Source organism: Geotrypetes seraphini, chromosome 4 (assembly GCF_902459505.1).
Source record: "Geotrypetes seraphini chromosome 4, aGeoSer1.1, whole genome shotgun sequence".
In the NCBI taxonomy this organism is placed as follows: domain Eukaryota; kingdom Metazoa; phylum Chordata; class Amphibia; order Gymnophiona; family Dermophiidae; genus Geotrypetes; species Geotrypetes seraphini.
In genome coordinates this window covers 65,764,052-65,784,370 of record NC_047087.1, presented here as the reverse complement: position 1 = coordinate 65,784,370, position 20,319 = coordinate 65,764,052, and the positions used below count along the sequence as shown (strand labels likewise).

Sequence of the window (20,319 nt, the reverse complement as noted above, 5' to 3'; positions counted from 1 at the left end):
GTTGTAGATCTTGAGAGCATTTAGAGGTCGTGTTGTTATTGCTGTTTCAGGAATTTCTTGAAAAGTGTGGTTTTTATTTCTTTTCTGAACGTCCTATAGTCTGGGGTGGTCATCAGAAGGTTGGAGATCTGGTTGTCCAGTCTTGCGGCTTGAGTGGCTAGGAGGCCGTCGTGTAGTTTTGTTCTTTTTACTTCTTTGATTGGGGGGGGTATGAATGGGGAGTGCGTTTTTCTGTGTCTGGTACTGGGTGCTTGGATGAGGCGATTGTTCAGGTATGATGGGCTGTCTCCGTGTAGGGTTTTAAATAATATGCAGTAGAATTTGAATTGGATTCTTTCTTGGATTGGGAGCCAGTGTGAGTTGATGAAGGCTTCAGTGATGTGGTCATGTTTTTTCAATGAGTAGATGAGTCTCAAAGCTGTATTTTGGATTGTTTGGAGTTGTCTTATCGTGGTTGCAGGACATGGAAGGAAGAGTATGTTACAGTAGTCCAATATACCTAGTATTAGGGATTGTACTATAAGTTGGAATTGTGTTCTTTCAAAGAATTTTCGGACTTGTCTCAGGTTTCTCATGATTGCGAATGATTTTTGAATTGTTTTATTTATTTGCGGTTGCATTGTGCAGCATCTGTCTATGGTCATGCCTAGTAGTTTTATGGTGGTTTGGATGGGATATTTGGTTGCGTTTATGTCTAGGATGGTTGTGGTTTGGATCTTGTCATTTTCTAGGAGGATGAATTTGGTTTTGTCTTGGTTGAGTTTAAGTTTGTGATTTTCCATCCAGGTTGTGACTGCTTCAAGTGTTTGGTGAAGTTTGTCTGTCATGGTAGGTTTAGAATGATCGTATGGGACGAGGATGGTGATGTCATCCGCATAACTATAGGAGGTTATGCCTAGATTATCCAGATGCGTTCCTAGAGAAGCAGTGTAGAGATTGAAGAGGGTAGGGGATAGTGGAGATCCTTGTGGTACGCCGCAGGGGTTTGACCAGGATTCTGACTTTTCTTTGTTTGATTTTACACTGTAGGTTCTGAGTTTTAGGAATCCTTCAAACCAGGAGTATACTTTGTCTGAGATGCCTATTGCATCTAAGATCTGTAGAAGGATGTTGTGGTCTACTAGGTCGAATGCCGCCGATAGGTCCAGTTGTATGAGTAGCATTTTTTTCCCTGTACTAAGTTGTTGTCTGACGGTATCCATAAGGGAGCCTAGTAGTGTCTCTGTGCTGAAGTTTGTTCTGAAGCCTGATTGCATGGGGTGGAGTAGGTTATGGTCCTCTATGTAATTGGTGAGGAGTTTGGCTACTAGGCCTTCTATAATTTTGACATATAGCGGAATTGAGGCTATAGGTCTAAAGTTAGATGGGAGGTTTTGTGGTGCTTTTGGGTCTTTTTGGATTGGGGTGATGACAATTTCGCTGAGGTCAGCAGGGAATGTGCCTTCTGTGAGCGTGAATTGGATCCATTGTAGAGTTATGGTGCGGAATTTTACACTAGGGGTGGTAAGGAGATATGAGGGGCAATGGTTGAGGTCACAGGAGGCATGGCTGTATTTTTTGTAGAATTTGTTGAATTCTGACCATTGTATGTTAGGGAATTGAGTCCAAATTCTGTCTGCTGCGATTGCCTCTTTTCCTGTAGGGTGGATTGTGATTGGATTTTGATGGGATGGGTTAAGGATGAGTGTGGCTCTGGTGTTGGTGATTTTGTTCTTGAAGTGTTCTGCTAAGAGGGTGGGTGATGGTGGAGGTGTGTTCGTGGTGGTAGTGTATGGTTTGGTGTCTGTTAATTCTTTAAGGATTTGGAATATTTTTTTGGAATCTTGGGTTTCCGTGCCTATGAGATTAGTATAGTAGCTTTTCCTCTTATCTTTTAGTAGATTTTTGTATTGTTGAATGGATGAACCGGCTTTTACAGTTTCATTAGATGCTGAAAAGGCATTTGATAGGGTAGAATGGAATTTTATGTATCAGGCTTTAGAATAGTTTGGTATAGGTTCCGGATTTATACAAATGGTAAAAACATTGTATAGCTTCCCGATTGCAAGACTAAATATTAATAATAAGATATCTGATGGTTTTCAATTGCAGAGGGGAGTTAGACAAGGCTGTCCTTTATCTCCTTTGTTATTTGATGTTGTATTAGAACCCTTATTGTTAGCAATACAGCAAACGAGGGAGATACAAGGTATTCCATATTCAGATATGGAATATAAAATTTCGGCTTATGCTGACGATATTTTACTTTATTTGAGAAATCCAGAGTCTACCTTATCTTCTTTATTGAAATTAATTGATAAGTTTGGCAAATTTTCAGGCTATAAAATTAATTGGAATAAATCTGAAATTATACCCTTGAATGTTCATTGTGTAAAAGGATTATTTGATACTTTTCCATTCATATGGAAAGAAGAAGGATTTAAATATCTTGGCATTCAAGTTAAAAATACAATTGAAGATACAGTAAAAGAGAATGAAAAATATGTATTAAAAAAAGTTACGGAGTTATGTGAACAATGGAACCCATTACATATTTCTTGGTGGGGAAGAGTTCAAACTATTAAAATGATGATGTTACCTGTGGTTTGCTACCAAATGAGTATGATACCTATGTATTTTCAGGGGTCCTTTTATAAAAAACTTAATAGCATTTTAACAAAATTTCTTTGGCTTGGTAAAACACCTAGAATAGCTTTAGTAACTTTGCAAAAATCAATTAAGGAGGGAGGGGTAAATTTTCCAAATTTCTATAGGTACCATCAAGCCTATATTCTACGTCAGGGTATGTATTGGATCCTCCCAGAACTTATGGATAATGCACCGGATTGGTTATATTTGGAATGGCGCCTTATGTTTCCCCTAAATTTAGTTCATCTGCCAAGTATTAACATACCTAGAAGATACAGAGAAAATAAAATATTAATTGATACTTGGAAAACGTTGAAGTTTATTGATAAATTAACACCTATCCCAATAAACAAATCAACTAATCAATCTATATGGATAAACTCCAAGATCAAAATTGGCGGAGCTCAAATCCTTTGGAAGAACTGGATTATTGCAGGCATTAGATCTCTAGACGATGTTATTTCAGAAGGTAAACTGCTGGATTTTTCACAATTGCAACATAGATTTGGTCTTAATAAAACACAAAGTTTTAAATGGTTGCAATTGAAGCAGGCCATTCAGGTTGGGTTCCCTGAATGGAAAACATTAAATAATCAATATAGTTTAAAGTTCTTATGTTTTCAAGCAGACTTCCTAGGACATCAAGCCGCATTGTGGTATAAATTAATATCTGGATATTTGAATAAAAAACCAAAAAATGGTCTAAGAGACATTTGGAGCATTGAGATTGGACATCAGATTAATGCATCTCAATGGCCACTAATTTGGTCTTGGAGAATGGGATGTACAGTGTCAGCATCTATGAGACAAACTTGGTTTTTCTTATTACATAGAGCTTTTTGGACCCCTACACGTTTGCAAAAATTAGACAGTTCTAAGTCCAATAAATGCTGGCACTGTAATCTAGAACCAGGGACACTAGATCATTTATTGTATCATTGTCCCTATATTAAAACTTTTTGGAATTCAATTTGGCCACAAATTAATAAATTGATGGAAAATCATATTGCAATATCATATGACACAATATTATTTGGAATGATGATGAGAAAAAAAGTCAAATTTCACCAGAAAATAACAAGCTTTTATTAATTATGACAGGGGTTGCCATTCAGAATATAACTAATAACTGGAAGAATTACAACAACCTAAATTATACATTTTGGTGGAATACAATATGTCATATATTCAAAATGGAAAGAACAATAGCAATACAAAGGGGGACATATACTAAATTTATAAAAATATGGGGGCCATTGGCAAAATACTGTAATGAATAAATAGTAGGATTTTTCTTCTTCTTTTCTTCTTTTAGGGATCTTTTTTATGACACACATAGAGGGGGGGTAAAGAAAATAATTTCTACATAATATGTTATAATATATTATACAATATGCAATGTATGAATGAAAAGTAATAGAAGGGTGGGGGGAGGGAGAGGGGATAAAATTTATTTAGAATATATTGTATTAGATATAAAAATGTTATTGAATATTCATCAATTGTATTCTAACATGTTGTACATTTTCTATAAAATTTGAAAATTAAAAATATTATATATTAAAGTAATAAAAGGGTGGGGGGAGGGGGAGGGGGTAAATCAAATTTAGATATATAATGTATTAGATATAAAAGTGATACTATGTATTTATCAATTGTATTTTAAAAATTTTGTACACTTTATGTAAAATTTGAAAATAAAAAATAATGGAAAAATAGAAAAAGAAAGAAAAAGGCATTAATCTGAAATGCTTTTTAAATTTGCAAAGTGGTCTAACATAAAACATAATTGAAAAATTTGTCATCAAAAATTCTCTAAGTTCAAAAGCCCTTTTGACTTTTCATCGGCAAAAGGCTGTAAATTGAAAAGATATCACGATCAGATACTTTCATATCAGGCTGCAATTTGGGACAGAGTTTAAACCTTTACTATTGATGTCTGTATCATATTTACATTTTAGGAGACAAGTGAAGACTTACTTATTCTCAAAATTCTTGGGCCCCTACTTTTTAACTTTCATCCACAGTGTATGCCTAGTTAATCTTTTATAAACTGCATAGAACCTAAAGGTAATGCAGTCTAGAAATAGATTTTTATGTTATGTTTATCTTTAAAAAAATTATTATACAAAATTCATCCAAAGTCTACAGACTAAAATAAAAATTATTCTCAGTTGAATTGTAACATTTTCCTGAGTTTTCTTTAGTTTAATTTCTTCGTTTTGCCTTCCGAGATAATAGGAAGTGGATAGTTTTCTTAAATAAGTATTTCACCCCCGTTTAGGATAATGTTATTATGAGGTACCATTTAGGTTTAATTGTTGCCTTAGAAGAATCAATATTGTCCTAGAGATGGACTACAGTAATATGATTTGGAAGTATCCAAAAAACAAGAAGACAACCAGCTAACAAAATCCAGCATGGAAGAAAACAGTTTGATTTATTTTTGTCTATTGTTACCTGTCTTTTTTTGGATTTTGTGTTATGTTACCCTATTTTATCTTTGTAAACCGCTTTGTATGCTGATTTGGCTGTATATCAAATTTTAATAAAACTTGAAACTTTCATAGAATTCTGCCTTTCAGCTAAGAAAGGTTAATTTTTTTTTCTCCTATAGCGTATCCGATTGTAAAAAGATAAAAAATTCATAGACATGGGCTTTCCGGTGCCACTTTTTTATCTCTAAGGTGACAGGCCTGCACTAAAAATAGTTGTGTCTTGCTTGCAATTTGAGTGAGATCTGAAATAAGTAGATACTAGTGTTACAAACCAAAGTAATGCATGGCAGCACACGTTATCTCTACAGTGTTGCATTTGCATAATCCTTCCCTTGTGAGAATGGGATGCCATAAGTCATATTTCTAGGATACTATTCAGTGTTAAATCACATGTGGACTTTGTGAAACTGCAGGCGGATCTTGGGAAGCTGTAAACCTGGGCATCCATTGGCAGATTAAATTTAATGAGCACATGTAAGGTGATGCACATTGGGAAGAATAACCCAAGTTAATTACAAGCTAGGTCCTGTATTATAAATCTTTTTCCTTGGTGGCAAACTACTATGGCAAACCCCTCCCCCCCCAAGCTATAATAACATGTAGCTCTCCTTACTTAGACCATTAAACCAAGATGATCTGAGAAATCATAAACCTGAGAGCTATGTATTCTGCTCTCACTTGATGCCATGGGTTACAAAGACTGAGTGTAAATAGTAGCTCCCTTTCCCCCACAGGGTAGTAGAATTGTATGGCTGAATATAGTACAGTTTGCTAGCCCTTGGAGTATCATGGAGCTGAATGCAAGAGTGAGTGTGGGGCTTGATCAGGAAAGAGCAATGAGAAAAGTGGATAGACTTTGGCAGGCAATATTAGAATAGAAATGGAGGTAAAGAGTCCGGTAGGGGTCCTACTAGATCACCTCCAGTACCAATGACAAAAGTTGTGAAGAAATCTATCTTCCAAAATCTATGAGCATAGCATCAGATAAGCCTGCAGTAGTGACTATGAATGGCTATTTCAAATGTAGACATCTTCCTTGGTTAAAAGGAATTGGCTCTTTTCTGCGGCCTGTGGCTGACCAAAGTGGAGCAACAATATGGAGACTTAGAATCCAGTTTGAGCATTGTGGAGAGTCAATTTGAGAGTAAAAAATTGTGAATTTATTTTTAAAATTAAGGAGGTTACAAAACTGTAGTGCAAAAGAGAAGCCTTTGAAGATTCTCTAAGACTCTCAAACTTTTTAAAAAAAACACACTGAATTCTTACAGTACAGTGGGCCGTGTAGTCCCTCTATTTTGTTGAGTATGTTATTTTTGAAGATAATATACTGTTACCACTCCCACCATAATAGATCTAATTAAATTGAGATACAGAAGTTGTCGGAAGGAGCGACTCAGCAGCAAGAAGGTTCTGGTCCAAGCAGCCTTGCGTGCAGAAAGCTTCAGTTCCAACAAGCTGGTATGCCTACCCCAGGAGTCGGTTTGTTTGTTTTTTTGGGGGGGTTACCATCCCCATTGGGAGGGAGGATGCAAGGGCTTGGGGGGCTGTTGGACTGGTGATAGGGAAGGAGGGAGGGGAACTGCAGGACTCATGAGGAGGGGGCTGCTGTTGCACCCACAAAGGGGGGAGGGAGTTGCTTGGGCTGCTGGACGTGGACCAGCTGGAGCTGTAAGGAAGGTAGACAGTGGCTGAATCTAGTCTGGAGATTGGGGGAAGGGAAAGAGGTGTTAGACCCATGTGATGGGTAGAGGGAAGAGAGAGGTGCCAGATCCACACCTGGGCACTGAAGGGAGGGGGATAGAGGTGGTGGGCCCATGAGAAGGGGGAGAGGTGCAAGACTGCAGAGAAGGAAAGGGAAAGAGAAAAGTTGAACCAAGGGGATGAAGGAAGAGTGAGTGAAATAGTGGAGGGAGGGAGGAAAAAGAGTGCGAGACACATTGGTGTAAGGAGTAAGAGAGGAGAGAAGCTGGACACAGGGAGATATACAAAAAGAGGGAAGATGGTGGTCATGGATGGGAGCATAGAAACGGGGACAAAAAAGGCAAATGCTACATCTGCCTGGGGTGGTATATGGACACAGAGGGGTAATGCTAGACATGGGAAGGTATATGGACACAGAGAAAATTGCTAGACATGGGGGAGAATAAGAACGCAGAAGGAAGATCCTGGACAGGCATGGCATAGGGATATAGAGGAGTGATACTGTACACAGGAGGAGGGGATCATAGAATGGTGAGATGATGAAGGCAGGGAGATGGGCACAGGGGAAATACAGTCAACTCCACCTAAGTTCACATCGGTTAAGTGCACGCTTCGGTTATCCGCAGCCTACCACCATGGTCCTGGTTTTTTTGTTTGTTTGTGTTTTTTTTACATTAAAGTCAATGGACGTAAATTCCAGATAATTGCAATTCTGATAAACACACAATCTGCTTATGCACACTAATGTTATAGGTCCCATCTCTATTCATTCATGTTACATTCACTCCAGTTAAAAGCAATCGCATTCTCATGTTGATGAGCCACGTGTTTCGGATCAGCAGTTTAGGCCTGGCCAGGTGTTCGAACTTTCAAAACTGCACCATGGTGTCTCGTGGAGAAAAACCTTTGACTGGTAAAAAGTCATTGTCTCTGGCTGAACTTGTCCACCACGTTGGACAAAAGTCATTATCTTTGGCTGAATGTGTTGATATCTTAAAGAGACTTGACCAACGAGAGAGTCAGGTCTCTATTGCAAAACATTACAGCATTCATCCTAGCCAGATTTCTCGGATTCACAAAAAAAGCAAGCCATATTGAAAGACTGGCAAAACAGCAATCCTACCAGGAAATGGAAAAGAATTGGGAAGGCTGGAGACATTGAACAGACATTGCTGCGATGGTTTGCTGAAGCTAGATGTCGTCAATTGCCAATCAGTGGGCCTCTGCTGATGGAGAAAGCAGCACAGCTATCCAAAGAACTGGGCGTAGAAAACTTCAATGCAATAAATGGATGGCTAGTGATTGATGCAAGCACGGAATCCAGCCCCTGAGCTGCTGAGCTTGCAAGAAAAATGATGGTGCTCGACTCTCTTCACATGGTACGGGAGGCGTGGAGTCGAGTCTCATCAACAATTTCAAATTGCTATCGATGGGCGAGCTTCATTCATGCATCTGATGAGACAACTGAAGCTGACACTTCATCCATTGAACTCCCAGTTGGACTCTTGCCACAAGAATTTGAGCTGTATATTGCCGTTGACAACGATATGCCCATATCATCTGACAGCACTAATTCCAATATCTGTATAGTCATAAAGGACACTGCAGACAACCAAAGAGTCTGATGCGGTCATCATGACTAATGAAACACCTGCAGAGATTGTTTCCTTCTCAGATGCGCTGAAGTCCGTACACACTCTGCATTGTTATCTGGAGATGGATGTCACGACTATGGCCAGTTTTACAGCATCAGTAGTCTGATACACAGCCTGAATCATGCAATCTGCATGCAGAAAACAATGACTGATTATTTCAGTAGAATGTTGGTGTAAATAAAAGGTTTACAGTGTATTGCATTAGACAGAACAATGCTGGTTCTAAAACTGAACTGTGTAGAATTGTTTTGCGTGGGTTTTTTTGTTTGTTTTTTGCTGAATTAGTTTTATTGCATTTGACTACAGCGTACTGTGATTTTTCATGATTAAAAAGTGGTATTCCAATTAAGTGCACACTCCATTTAAGCGCACAGTCCAGTCCGGTCCGGAGGCCTTGCACTTAAGCGGAGTCAACTGTACTAGAAAAGGAAGTATAGGAGACAGAGCAGGGAGATGCTTACTGAACATGGGGGGGGGGGGAACATACAGAGATGAATGGTGAGCATGGAGAAAGAAGGCTTGAGTGCAGAAGTTAGTTGCAGATTCTTTCCCTGATGGGTTCTCGTTGTCCCCAGGTGCAGAGGTTCTTCAGGTCTTTTGGTTGATGGCAACCTCCTTGGATGTAGGCTCGGGCTCACATGTGCTCCCTTCAGTATGCTTCTCTACAGCAGTGGTCTCTGCAGGTTCATGAGCTGGACTCTCCGGTTCCTCTTCACAAGATGATTCATTGCAGCCTGCGCTGGTGGCTTCAGTATTCCAATCTGGTTCAGGGGGTGAGTCTTGATCAGCCCCGGTGGATCATGCATCTTGCAGATGCCAGGCTCCTTAGCAGGGAGCTCGGTATCAGGGTCATTCAACTCAGGGCAGCTGGTTGCTGGTGGAGGCCTCCTGGTCGATCAGTGTTCTAGAGACCAGGGCCATTCGGTTGATGTTAGCGGCTTTTCAGTCATTCCTGGAGGGCACATCTGTGCGGGTTCTCTCATTCAGTGCCATGGCAGTGGCTTATGTCACTCGTCAGGGGGGAATCATGAGTTGTCTGGTAATGCAGGAAGCAGCTCTGGTCATGGAGTGGACAGAGGCTCATCTTCTGGACATCTCGGCTTCCCACATAGCCCGCAAAGTGCAGGTGGATTTCCTCAGCCGTCATGTTCTGGATCATGGCAAGTGGTGCATCGTGATAGAGGCCTTTGACCTGATAGTTCACAAGTGGGGTTGCCTGATGATGGATCTCGCCATGTGGTTCAAATCCAAGGCACGGAGGTTCTTCATTCGGAGCAGGGATTGTCAGGCAAAGAAGCTGGATGCTCTGATGCAGGAGTGGCTAACAAGTGGCCTCCTATATGTCTTTCCTCCATGACCTCTAGTGGGTAGAATTCTTCGAATTGCAAGACACGTGGGCTGGGTGATCCTGGTGGCACCGGATTGGCCCAGGCGCCCATGGTATACAGATTTGGTTCACCTGCTCATGGCAGACCCCCTTCCTCTGTCCCTCTTGAGCGATCTGCTGACTCAGGGTTCCATTCCCATGTTCAATCCGGGTCCCTTTTGTTCTACGGCTTGACTTTTGAAAGGAACCAACTAAGCAGAAGGGTTATTCAGATAGTGATGCCTCTTGAGGTCTGGTGTTCCACTCGGGCAATCATTCCCCTGCTGCACAACTAGAAATTTTTGCAGAACGGCCTGGAGCGCGATCTTGCCTGGTCCTCCCTGAGGGTTCAGGTGGCAGCCATGTCTCTTCCTCATGTGATCCATTTCTTGAGGACGGCAAAGTTGAATATCAATCTAGTGCTTTCGGTGTTGATTCGTCCTCCTTTTTGAGCCCCTTGGCTCCTGCACAATGAAATCTTGCACTCTTACTTTGAAGATGGTATTTCTTGTTGCCATTTCCTCAGCTCAGCGTATGTCAGAGTTGCAGGCTTTTTCTTGTGTTTCCTTCTTGGGGTTTTCAAAGGAGCATGTGGTGCTTTGGCCTCTTCCTTTCTTTCTTCTTAAGGGTGTTTCCCCTTTTCATATGAATCAGATGGTTGTCCTTCTGGTTTTGGATAGTTGGGAAGGTACTTTGTAGCTGAGACAGTTACACAAGTTGATTCTGCAGAGTTCTCCATAACCTATGTGAAACGAACTCCGGAGTTCAGGCGGTCCGATCATTTTTTTTATTCTCCTGGTGGGCAGCCGTAAGGGGAAAGGTGCCTCTAAAGCTTCAATCGCGCGCTGGATCAAAGACTATCGCTTCGACGTGCCTTCTTCAAAAGAAACCAGTTCCAGATTTTCTCAAAACTAATTCTATTCGAGATCAGGTGGCTTCCTGGGGTGAATCCTCTCTTGTGTCCCCGGTGGATATCTGTAAGGCTGCAGTTTGGTCTTCTCTGCATTCTTTTGTGCATTACTACTGGGTGTATGTTCAGGCGCATAGGGATGCTGTTTTGCTGAGCACGTACTTGTGACGGCCCTTTGGGGGTCCCACCAATGAAGGATACTGCTTTGGTACATCCCATCCATCTGTGCCGATCTGGAGGGACGATAAAAGAAAAATTAGGTTCTTATCTGCTAATTTTCTTTCTTTTAGTCCCTCCAGTATTTCTGTGAATGCTTATGTGAAGAGTTGGTTTTTTCTCGAGACTGATCTCATGATTTTTCATTTTTTGGGTTTTTTTTTTCCTTTTTCTGGGGAGTATGATTATGTAGCAGCGACATCTGGTTCAGTTAGTTCAGTTTATCTGTTCTGTTCTTTTTTCCAACAGTTATGCTTGGTTTTGCACTACTGTTTGTTCAAAGAAATCAAATTCCATAAGTTTCCTGAATTTGGCAAAAGCTTATAATTTTGAGTTCCTGCTTGGCTATTCATCAGACTGATTCTATGAGGGACTGCACAGCCCACTTGTAAAAATTAATTGTGTTCTCAGTATCCACCTGCTGGCAGAGGAGTGCAATGCCATCTTCTGTGCCTGTCTGGAGGGATTAAAAGAAAGAGAAAATTAGCAGGTAAGATACTAATTTCTCCTTAAGTTCTTGTTCTGTGGCTTTTCTGTACACTACTTAATATTTTTTTGTTTCTGATGTCTGAAGTACTACTCGGATGTAGATCCTGCCTGAGATGTAGGCAACAATTAATTTCTTCGAAGCAACTTTGATTTCTTTGTGTTGTAAAATTTCAAGGATATGGTCTGTGACCCAGCTGAGCTGCAGAAATTTCTTGGCAATGGGAAGATTTTGGAATAAATGTTGCTGGTCACTAGTGGGGTTTTTGCTTTCCAGGGATTGGGGATAGCTTAAGTTCTATTACGAAGCAATCTGAAGCATTAGAAAAAGGGGTGGGACTTGATATGTAAACTGCTCAGAAAGGTGGTATATTATAAACAGATATTTATTTTGAACCCGGAGCAAAGTCACAAGGAGCTGCAGTGGGAAATAAACCTAGTTCTCCATGTTCAGACCACTGGGCTACTCCTACACTACTTTTTTTTTTTTCAGTGACATTTGTTTTTCTTGTTGAGCTCTTATCACAATGTAGATCACATTTTGTTTCTTTCTGTTAATTGTTCTTTCATTTATGTTTTGTGTCTAAAAGCTGGAATTTCTTGCTCAAGAAATTATGCTTGTTAAAAGTATGGAAAAAGTTAAAAATGTGATGGTGGTTCTAGTCTCTACTCAGCTCTGACTTAAAAGAAATGAGTAAGCTTTCTACAACTTTTTAAAAATCTTACATTGTGCACAACACTATATTCAAATGTTTTATTCTGTTTTATCATAGTTTCAGAAGAGCAGGAAAACAAAGATTTTGAAAATAAGAAGCTGGAAAAAGACTGCAAGAATGAGCAGGAAAAGGAAAAATATGAGACTTGCAAAGCAGAAAAAGAGGCACCACTTCCATCACACAGTGATAGAATGATGGTGAAGGGACTCAGTAATCTGGGGAACACCTGCTTCTTTAATGCTGTTTTGCAGGTAATTGCATGACCATTACTGAAGAAATTTCACTATTTAGCAGTTTTCACAGAATAAGGTGTATAAAGTTGTGTAAATTACCCAAAATTTACTATTTAATAAGAATAGAAAATTCCAGGTACTATAACAGGAGAGGAAATCCTTGGGAGTTGAAAAGGTAGGTACAGTTTTCACAAAGGCCATTCTAGTAAGTAGCTAATAGCTATGCTTATTTGGAAGAAAAAAGTAGAACACAAGTCTCTGAATGTCCAGGAAAAACTGTTTATTCAAATAGATTAAAATCAAATTAAAAGCATCGTTGGGATTTATTTAGGTATGGAATGTGTCACTGATGGTACATGCTCACAAAAGTGAGAATTGGACCCTACCCAGTCCATTTTTTGACAAGTAATCAGCCTCCTTCAGGGGTCCTAAGCTGATTGACACAAATTGTGTGGTACCTAATACCTCAGATGAACCAGGTAATCCATGGGTTTATGTAAAGAACCGGGCAGATTCCTGCCAATCACTGTGCAGCAAGGGGCATGGTTCTCTGTGCCCTCTCCGGAGGAGGGGCTACCAAGACAGAACCGAGGAATGGTGCCAGCAAGCAGCAAAGAAAATTAAGACTGAGGATGAATTTTTGTCCCCATGTCACTCTCTAGTAGTTAACCCTCTTCAGTGGAGAGGACTACCCACTCAGCCTGTGTTGTAGAGTTGAGGTGCAGGCTGAAGAAGTAGTAAACACGTACCTAATAAATTTACAATATGAGTCTGCAAACTCCTGTACCTTTACATCATCGGATTTTCCTTGTAAGATCCCCTTCCCTACTGTCTTCCACGAACAGGTAGGATCAAATGCTGGAGAAAGGGAGACGGATATCACTGAGAGAACCTATTTCAAGATTTTGCAGAATTGAATGATGTCTTGTCACTCTACAAGAACTCCTATTTCCCCAGCATTTTAGATTCCCTTACCCACCTTCAAGAAGAACTTCCGTTGGTCCTCTCATGATTATCAAATGTTTATGGTGGTCTGTCTGTTAGACTGGAGAGCCTTGTCTTAGAAGTCCTTAAAACTTGCCTCAAATTTATTTTTGTTAGTATAATGATGGGATTGGTTCTACCCAACTATTTTGTTTTCTGTAGACAAATGTTTTTTGTGAGTTGACATAGTACAGTTTAATAATGTCCTATCCTTGGGACACATTTTTTGCAGTTTCTGATGTTCTGCTACATAAACCTTGGTCCCTGTTATTCTTTTGGGGTACTTCAGATGCATCTAGCTCATTACGTTTACTAGTACACTGCAGAAAAGTATAGGAGCTCATGAGGCTGCTGTGCCAAGAGTAGCTGAAGAAATTGAGGTACTAATCAGTGCTAAAAATCCTAATAACTTGATTAGATTTTTGTATTATATAAGTACTTTTTAGTCTACTTCAGTTACTTAAAATATGTATTATTGCTACTTTATAACATTATAAGTCACTGTGGCATAATAATGTTTTAAATAAAAGCTGTTAAATTGGGATGGAATTTGGGGGGGTTACAAGGGATTCTATTGACTAAAAATGCATTTGTGCACTGTGTATTTTTGAATTTGTATTGTTAGTGTGTTTTCTGTTACTTGCACTTTTGGTTCACAATAAAAAAGAATTTAGCTAAATACTCATAAAAGCTGTTAATGTTTGTTTTTAACCTTACAATTGTTGAGGAGGAGGAGAGATTCACAATTCTGGTAACACTAAACTAAGAATCCTAGATATTATTGTGGCAATCTATGTGGGCCCCTACTTTTAGGCACACCAATGTGACATAGTGAGTTCAGCACATCAGTGTGATACAGTGAATGCCTATTCTATAAAGGCATCTGGTGCACCCAAATTCCTTTTTATAGGTTACTAGTATAACCTCACAAGCAGCAAAACTCGACAACCAAATCTCCAATCTACTAATTATGACCCCAGACTACAAAATATTCAGAAAAGAAATAGACTCTACTCTTCAAGAAATTCCTGCAAACCAAACCGGATTTGTTGCTCAGAGACATTCTTCTAATAACACCAGATTGGCTTTTCAAATGTTATATTTAACAAAACCCATGAATGATCCGGCCTTTTCTGTTTCTTTAGATGCAGAGAAGGCCTTTGATCGGGAGGAATGGACCTTCATGTATCAAGCTATGGAATGGTTTGGTATAGGTTCAGGATTTATACAAATGATTCAAACCTTGTCTAGCTCCCCGACTGCTAGATTATATATTAATAATAATTTCTCAGAAAGTTTGAGCTTGCAGAGGGGGCTTTGCTTTTTGATATTGTATTAGAACCCTTGTTGTTAGCTATTCAAGAGGCAAAGGAGATACAGGGTATTCCTTATTCAGAACGGGAATATAAGATCTCTGCTTATGCAGATGATATACTGCTTCATTTGAGAAACCCTGAAACAACCATTCCATGCTTGTTTGAATTAATAGAGAAATTTGGAAAATTTTCTAGGAATAAGATAAATCTGAAGTTCATCCACTTAATGTACTTTGTACAAAAGGTTTATTTGATTCGTTTTTCTTTATTTGGAAGGAAGATGGAATAAAATATTTAGGAATTTGGATAAAAAATACACTGGAAGAGACACAAAGTGAATGAAAAATCTTTATTACAGAAGGTTACAGAAATGTGTGAGCAATGGAATCCTTTACATTTATCTTAGTGGGGGAAGAGTCCAAACGATTAAAATGATGATACTGCGTGTGGTTTGTTACCAAATGGGTATGATACCAGTTTTTTTTCCAGGAGTCTTTTTATAAAAAGTTAAATAGTATTCTCACAAAATTTGTTTGGCTTGGTAAAATTGCTAGGATTGCTTTAGTGTCTTTTGCAAAAGCCAATTGGGGAAGGGGAGGGGGTAAATTTTCCCAAATTTTATAGGTATCATCAAGCCTATATTATGCGCCAAGGTATGTATTGGGTCCTCCCAGAACCCATTGAAAATATTCCAGACTGGTTGTGGTTAGAATGGTGACTCATTTTTCCTCTGAGATTAAACCATGTTCTTAGTATCAAAATGCCTAGGATATATAAAGAAAACAGAGTGTTAGTTGATACATGGAAAACTTTAAGGTTTGTGAATAATTTAACACCTATTCCTATACATAAATCAACAAATCAAACTATATGGCTTAACTCCAAGATTCAAATAGGTGGATTTAAGGTCATCTGGAAGTATTGGGTTATGGCAGGTATAAGAACTTTGGACGATGTTATAGCTATGGTAAACTGCTTGATTTTTCATAACTGCGACATAAATTTGGTCTTAATAAATCGCAAAGTTATAGATGGTTACAACTGAAGCAGGCCATTCAGGCAGGTTTTCCTGAATGGAAAAATCTTAATAACCATTATAGTTTAGAGTTCTTGTGCTTTCAGGTGGACTTCCTGGGATACCAGGCCGCACAGTGGTATAAATTATTATCTGAATTTATGAATAAAAAACCAAAAACTGGTCTGAGGGACATTTGGAGCATTGAGATAAGGCATCAGATTACTGCAACTCAATGGCCATGAATTTGTTCTTGGAAAATGAGTTGTACAATGTCAGCATCTATGAGACAAACTTGTTTTTTTCTGTTGCACAGAGCTTTCTGGACCCCTGTTCGTTTACAAAAGTTAGGCAAACAGGATGTTGGGCATGTTTAAGAACAGGATCACAAGTAGATCGGAAGAAGTCATAATGCCACTTTATAGAGCAATGGTCAGGCCACACTTAGAATACTGTGTCCAACACTGGTCTCCTTACCTCAAGAAGGATATAACTATGTTGGAGAAAGTGCAAAGGCGAGCCACGAAACTAGTCAAAGGAATGAAAAATTTGAGCTATGAAGAACGCCTCAGGAAACTGGGACTGTTCACACTCGAGAGGAGAAGGCTGAGAGGCGATTTGATAGAGACTTTTAAAATATTAAAAGGATTGGATGAAATAGATCAAGAAGCAGCATTACTAACATTTTCAGATGTGACACGGACAAGAGGTCACAGCCTGAAACTAGGTGGCAGCAGGTTCAGGACGAATGCCAGGAAGTTCTGTTTCTCACAACGAGTGGTGGGCGCTTGGAATTCTCTTCCTGTGGATGTTGTGTAGGAGACTACTCTTCGGGGTTTCAAGCACAAGTTGGATATACACCTTCTTGCAAATCATATTGAGGGATACGGTAATTTCAGGTTTTCATAATAGAGAACCTAAATGGGCCGCCGCGTGAGCAGAGCGCCAGACTTGATGGACCTTGGTTTGATCCGGTGAAGGCATTTCTTATGTTCTTATGGCACCTAAACAAAATCTTCACCAAACACTTTTTATTCTTGTTTCGTTTTTCCCAATATGCCCCCTCTGAAATCCTAATCAAACTGTATTTTGTAATTCGGGACCTTTCATCTAATATGTCCCCTCTGAAAATTCCTAACAAACTGTATATTGTAATTTTCGCTGTATTTTTTGTAATTCGCGACCTTTTCCAAACAGGTCCTCTCGGAAATTTCTTAGCAAACTGTATATTTTATTTTTTCGCTTTCTTAAAATTTCTAATCTCTGTATTTCCTCTGACTATCTGCATATTGTAACTCGCTGAATGTCCAGCTCTCTTGAATGTAAACCGCCTAGAAGTCGCAAGATTGTGGCAGTATAGAAGAATAAAGTTGTTATTATTATTATTAAGTCAAATAAATGTTGGCATTGTCATCTCGAAGCAGAGACTTTAGATCAGTTACTATTCTATTGTCCATTCATTTTGGCTTTTTGGAAATAGATTTGGGGTCAAATAGATTTTGTTAGAAAATCCTGTGGCTTTATCCTATGATACTCTACTATTTGGAATGTCAATGAGGAAGCAAAGTCAAATTTCTGCAAAAAATAATAAGCTATTACTTATTATGACAGGAGTTGCCATTCAGCAGATTACATTTAATTGGAAAAATTGGAATAGATTAAGTTACAGTTTTTGGTAGAATTCACTGTCATATATATATATATATATATATATATATATATATATATATATATATATATATATATATATATATACACACTAGTATTAAAGCCTGTTACATTAACGGGTGCTAGAAAGCAGCCCCCTTTCCCTCTCCCCCTCCCTGACTGTCTCTCTGTGGGCCCCTAGTATTTAAGCCCATTACATTAACGGGTGCTAGAATCTATGTCTGTCTGTCTTTCTTTATTTCTGTCTCTCCCTCCCACTGTTTTTCTTTCTGTCTGTCTCTCCCTGGCCCCCTTTGTCTCTGTCTTTCTGTGTCTCTCCCTGCCCCTGTATCTTTCTTCTTTTCTTTCTGTCTCCCTCCCTTCCACTGTCTGTCTTTCCTTCTATCTCTCCCCCTCCATTTTTCTGTGCAGCAGCAGCAGCGTTTTCCTCCCCCCACCCCACTTCCCTGTGCAGCCACACCAGCATTTCCCTTCTCCCCATTTCCCTATATAGCAGCCGCACCAGCATTCCCTCCCCCTCCATTTCCCTTCCCCCACACCACTTCCCTGTGCAGCAGCAGCATTTTCCTCTACCACCCCTTCCCTTCCCTTCCCGTGGTCCCGACAAACCTGCCGACTGAAGCAGCGCAGCACTCTACACACGCTGCTTCGGGGCCTTCTACTGCTCTGATTTACTCTGGCACGTCCCTGATGACATAATCAGAGATGCAGCAGAGCAAATCAGGGCAGTAGAAGACCCCGAAGCAGCATGTGTAGAGTGCTTTGGACACTGCTGGAGTGGACAGGTTTGTCAGGACCGCAGGAAGGGAAGGGGGCGGCAAGGAACTAAGTCAGACTAAGTCAGTCAGACGGCGGGAAGGGATGGGAAGGTCATATCGTGATGGGAGGGTCAACGGGCAGGACCACGGGAAGTGAAGGGTGGCGTCAAGGGACTAAGTGAGTCAGTCAGACGGCGGGAAGGGATGAGAGAGTCAAACCGCGATGGAAGGGTCAACGGGGGTTCAGGTGCTTCGAGGAGGGGTGCAAGGGGGGATTGTCGACAAAGAAATTACTTACTGTGAGTGAGGGGGAGCCGGCAAGACCGCAGGGACCATTTTACGCGCACAGGGTGCTAGAGTAGATGTCTGTCTGGTTTTGATTTTTTTTTTTTTATTTGTCTCTCTCCTTGGATGCTGTCATTCTTTCTGTCTGTGTCTTTTGCTGGCCCCCTGTCTATCTTTATTTCTAACTCTATCCTCTTCCCTCAATCCTGCATGCTGCTCCCCCTGTACTTCACACTTCCATTCAGTGTCTGTCTGTCTCCCTCTCTCTACCCCTTCCATCTACTGTTCACCCTCTGTCTTGCCCCTTCCATTCACTGCCCTCTCTTCTCTTTCCATCCAGTGTCCGCCCCCTCTCTCTCTGTCCCATATGGCCTTTCTCCATCTCCTCTTTCCTTTTCCCTTGGTCTGGCATACCTTCCTCCTTCCCTCCATGCCCTGCCATCTGTTCTTCCCTCCAAGCCATTCTCTCCCTCTCTGCTCACTTTCCTCCTTCAACTACTTCATCGGGCAACAGCAGCATTCACAATTCATTGCTGTTGCTGGCTTCAGGTCTTTCTCTCTGGCTGGTCCTGTCTTCATGAAAACATGAAGTAGGCAGGAACGGCCAGAGAGGAAGGCCTGAAGCCCCAACAGCAGCGAATTGTAAACGCTGCTGCTGCCTGAAGCACCCGAGGCAGACGCTTCTCTCCCCTCCCAGCCCAACCCCCGCTGACTCTGCGACCCTCCCAGTGAGATGACTTTTAATAACAAACCTCCCTCCAGCGTTGGCAGCCGCAGCACGTTAAACAGGCTGCTTCCCGGCTTTCTTCTGCCGTTGAGTATCTCTGTCACGTCATTGATGATGTCAGCAGTGACGCGGCAGAGGGACTCAACTGCAGGAGAAAGCCGAGAAGCAGCCTGTTTAATGTGCTGCGGCGGCCAATGCTGGAGGGAGGTTTGTACCGGTATGTGCAGAAGCGATAAGTACCTCCCCCTCCAGTACCTGTGCAGCAGTTTGCTGCGGCGCATCCTCCCACGATCCTGAGTCGGCCACAGCGCTCGAGTGTGTTTCTCCCGCTTTGTCTAGCCACCGCATACGCACTCTGGCCACAGACTTACAGATCACGGAACAGGGATCACAGATCACGCAGGTCTGAGTGCGCATGCGCGGCTAGCGTTTTATTATATAGGATAGATGGAAAGAATGTTAGCCTTGAAGAAAGGAAATTTTAATAAATTTCAGGAGGTTTGGAGACCATTAATAGAATATTGTAAGGAGTAAAATATCATTTTTCCCTAATTGGTATAATTGTACAGGGAGGGAGGGGTGGTGGGAGGGACTTTAATTATATATTGATGGGTTGGATTAATAGGAAATAGTGTATATATGTAATCACGTGTAATAATAGGGTTAGGAAGAAGGGCTTTATTTTTACTAATGAAATGGATGATAGATAGTCAAGTGATATTGTATAAGTTCAACTGTTATTTTTTGACACACTTGTAAGATGAAAATGAATAAAAAATTAAAAAAAAAAATTCCTGCAAATGACTTTACCGCTGGCTCCTTCCCAATTCCCAATACCACTCCCCAATACCTTCCTGATTTCCCAAAGCAATCTCATTTACTCTATCTCCTCTATAAATTACCAGATATCTTCTTCATGTATTACCTTTTTTGTAATTCTTTTGTAATCTGCCTTGAACCGCAAGGCATTGGCGGAATAGAAATCTCTAATGTAATGTAATGTACTATAGACCTGACGTAACAGCATGCCTAAATACAGCAAGGGCATTCATAACTTATAGAATATACACTACTGGGAGGCATACCTGTGGTGATTCCCCTTGCATCTGTACACTTGTGCTCTTTATAGAATAGCACTTAGGCCCAGATTCTTTAAA

General features: G+C 40.4%; 1 protein-coding gene across 5 annotated transcripts in view; it reads left to right on the top strand.

Annotated features, from left to right (window-relative positions):
* USP16 (ubiquitin specific peptidase 16) overlaps positions 1–20,319 on the top strand; it is a 118,288-nt gene that overhangs the window by 18,735 nt on the left and 79,234 nt on the right. For all 5 annotated transcript variants that reach the window (XM_033940643.1, XM_033940640.1, XM_033940642.1 and 2 more), the window contains one exon: positions 12,234–12,427. In XM_033940643.1, coding sequence (XP_033796534.1) covers positions 12,234–12,427 — 194 coding nt within the window. The remainder of the gene's footprint in view (positions 1–12,233; positions 12,428–20,319) is intronic.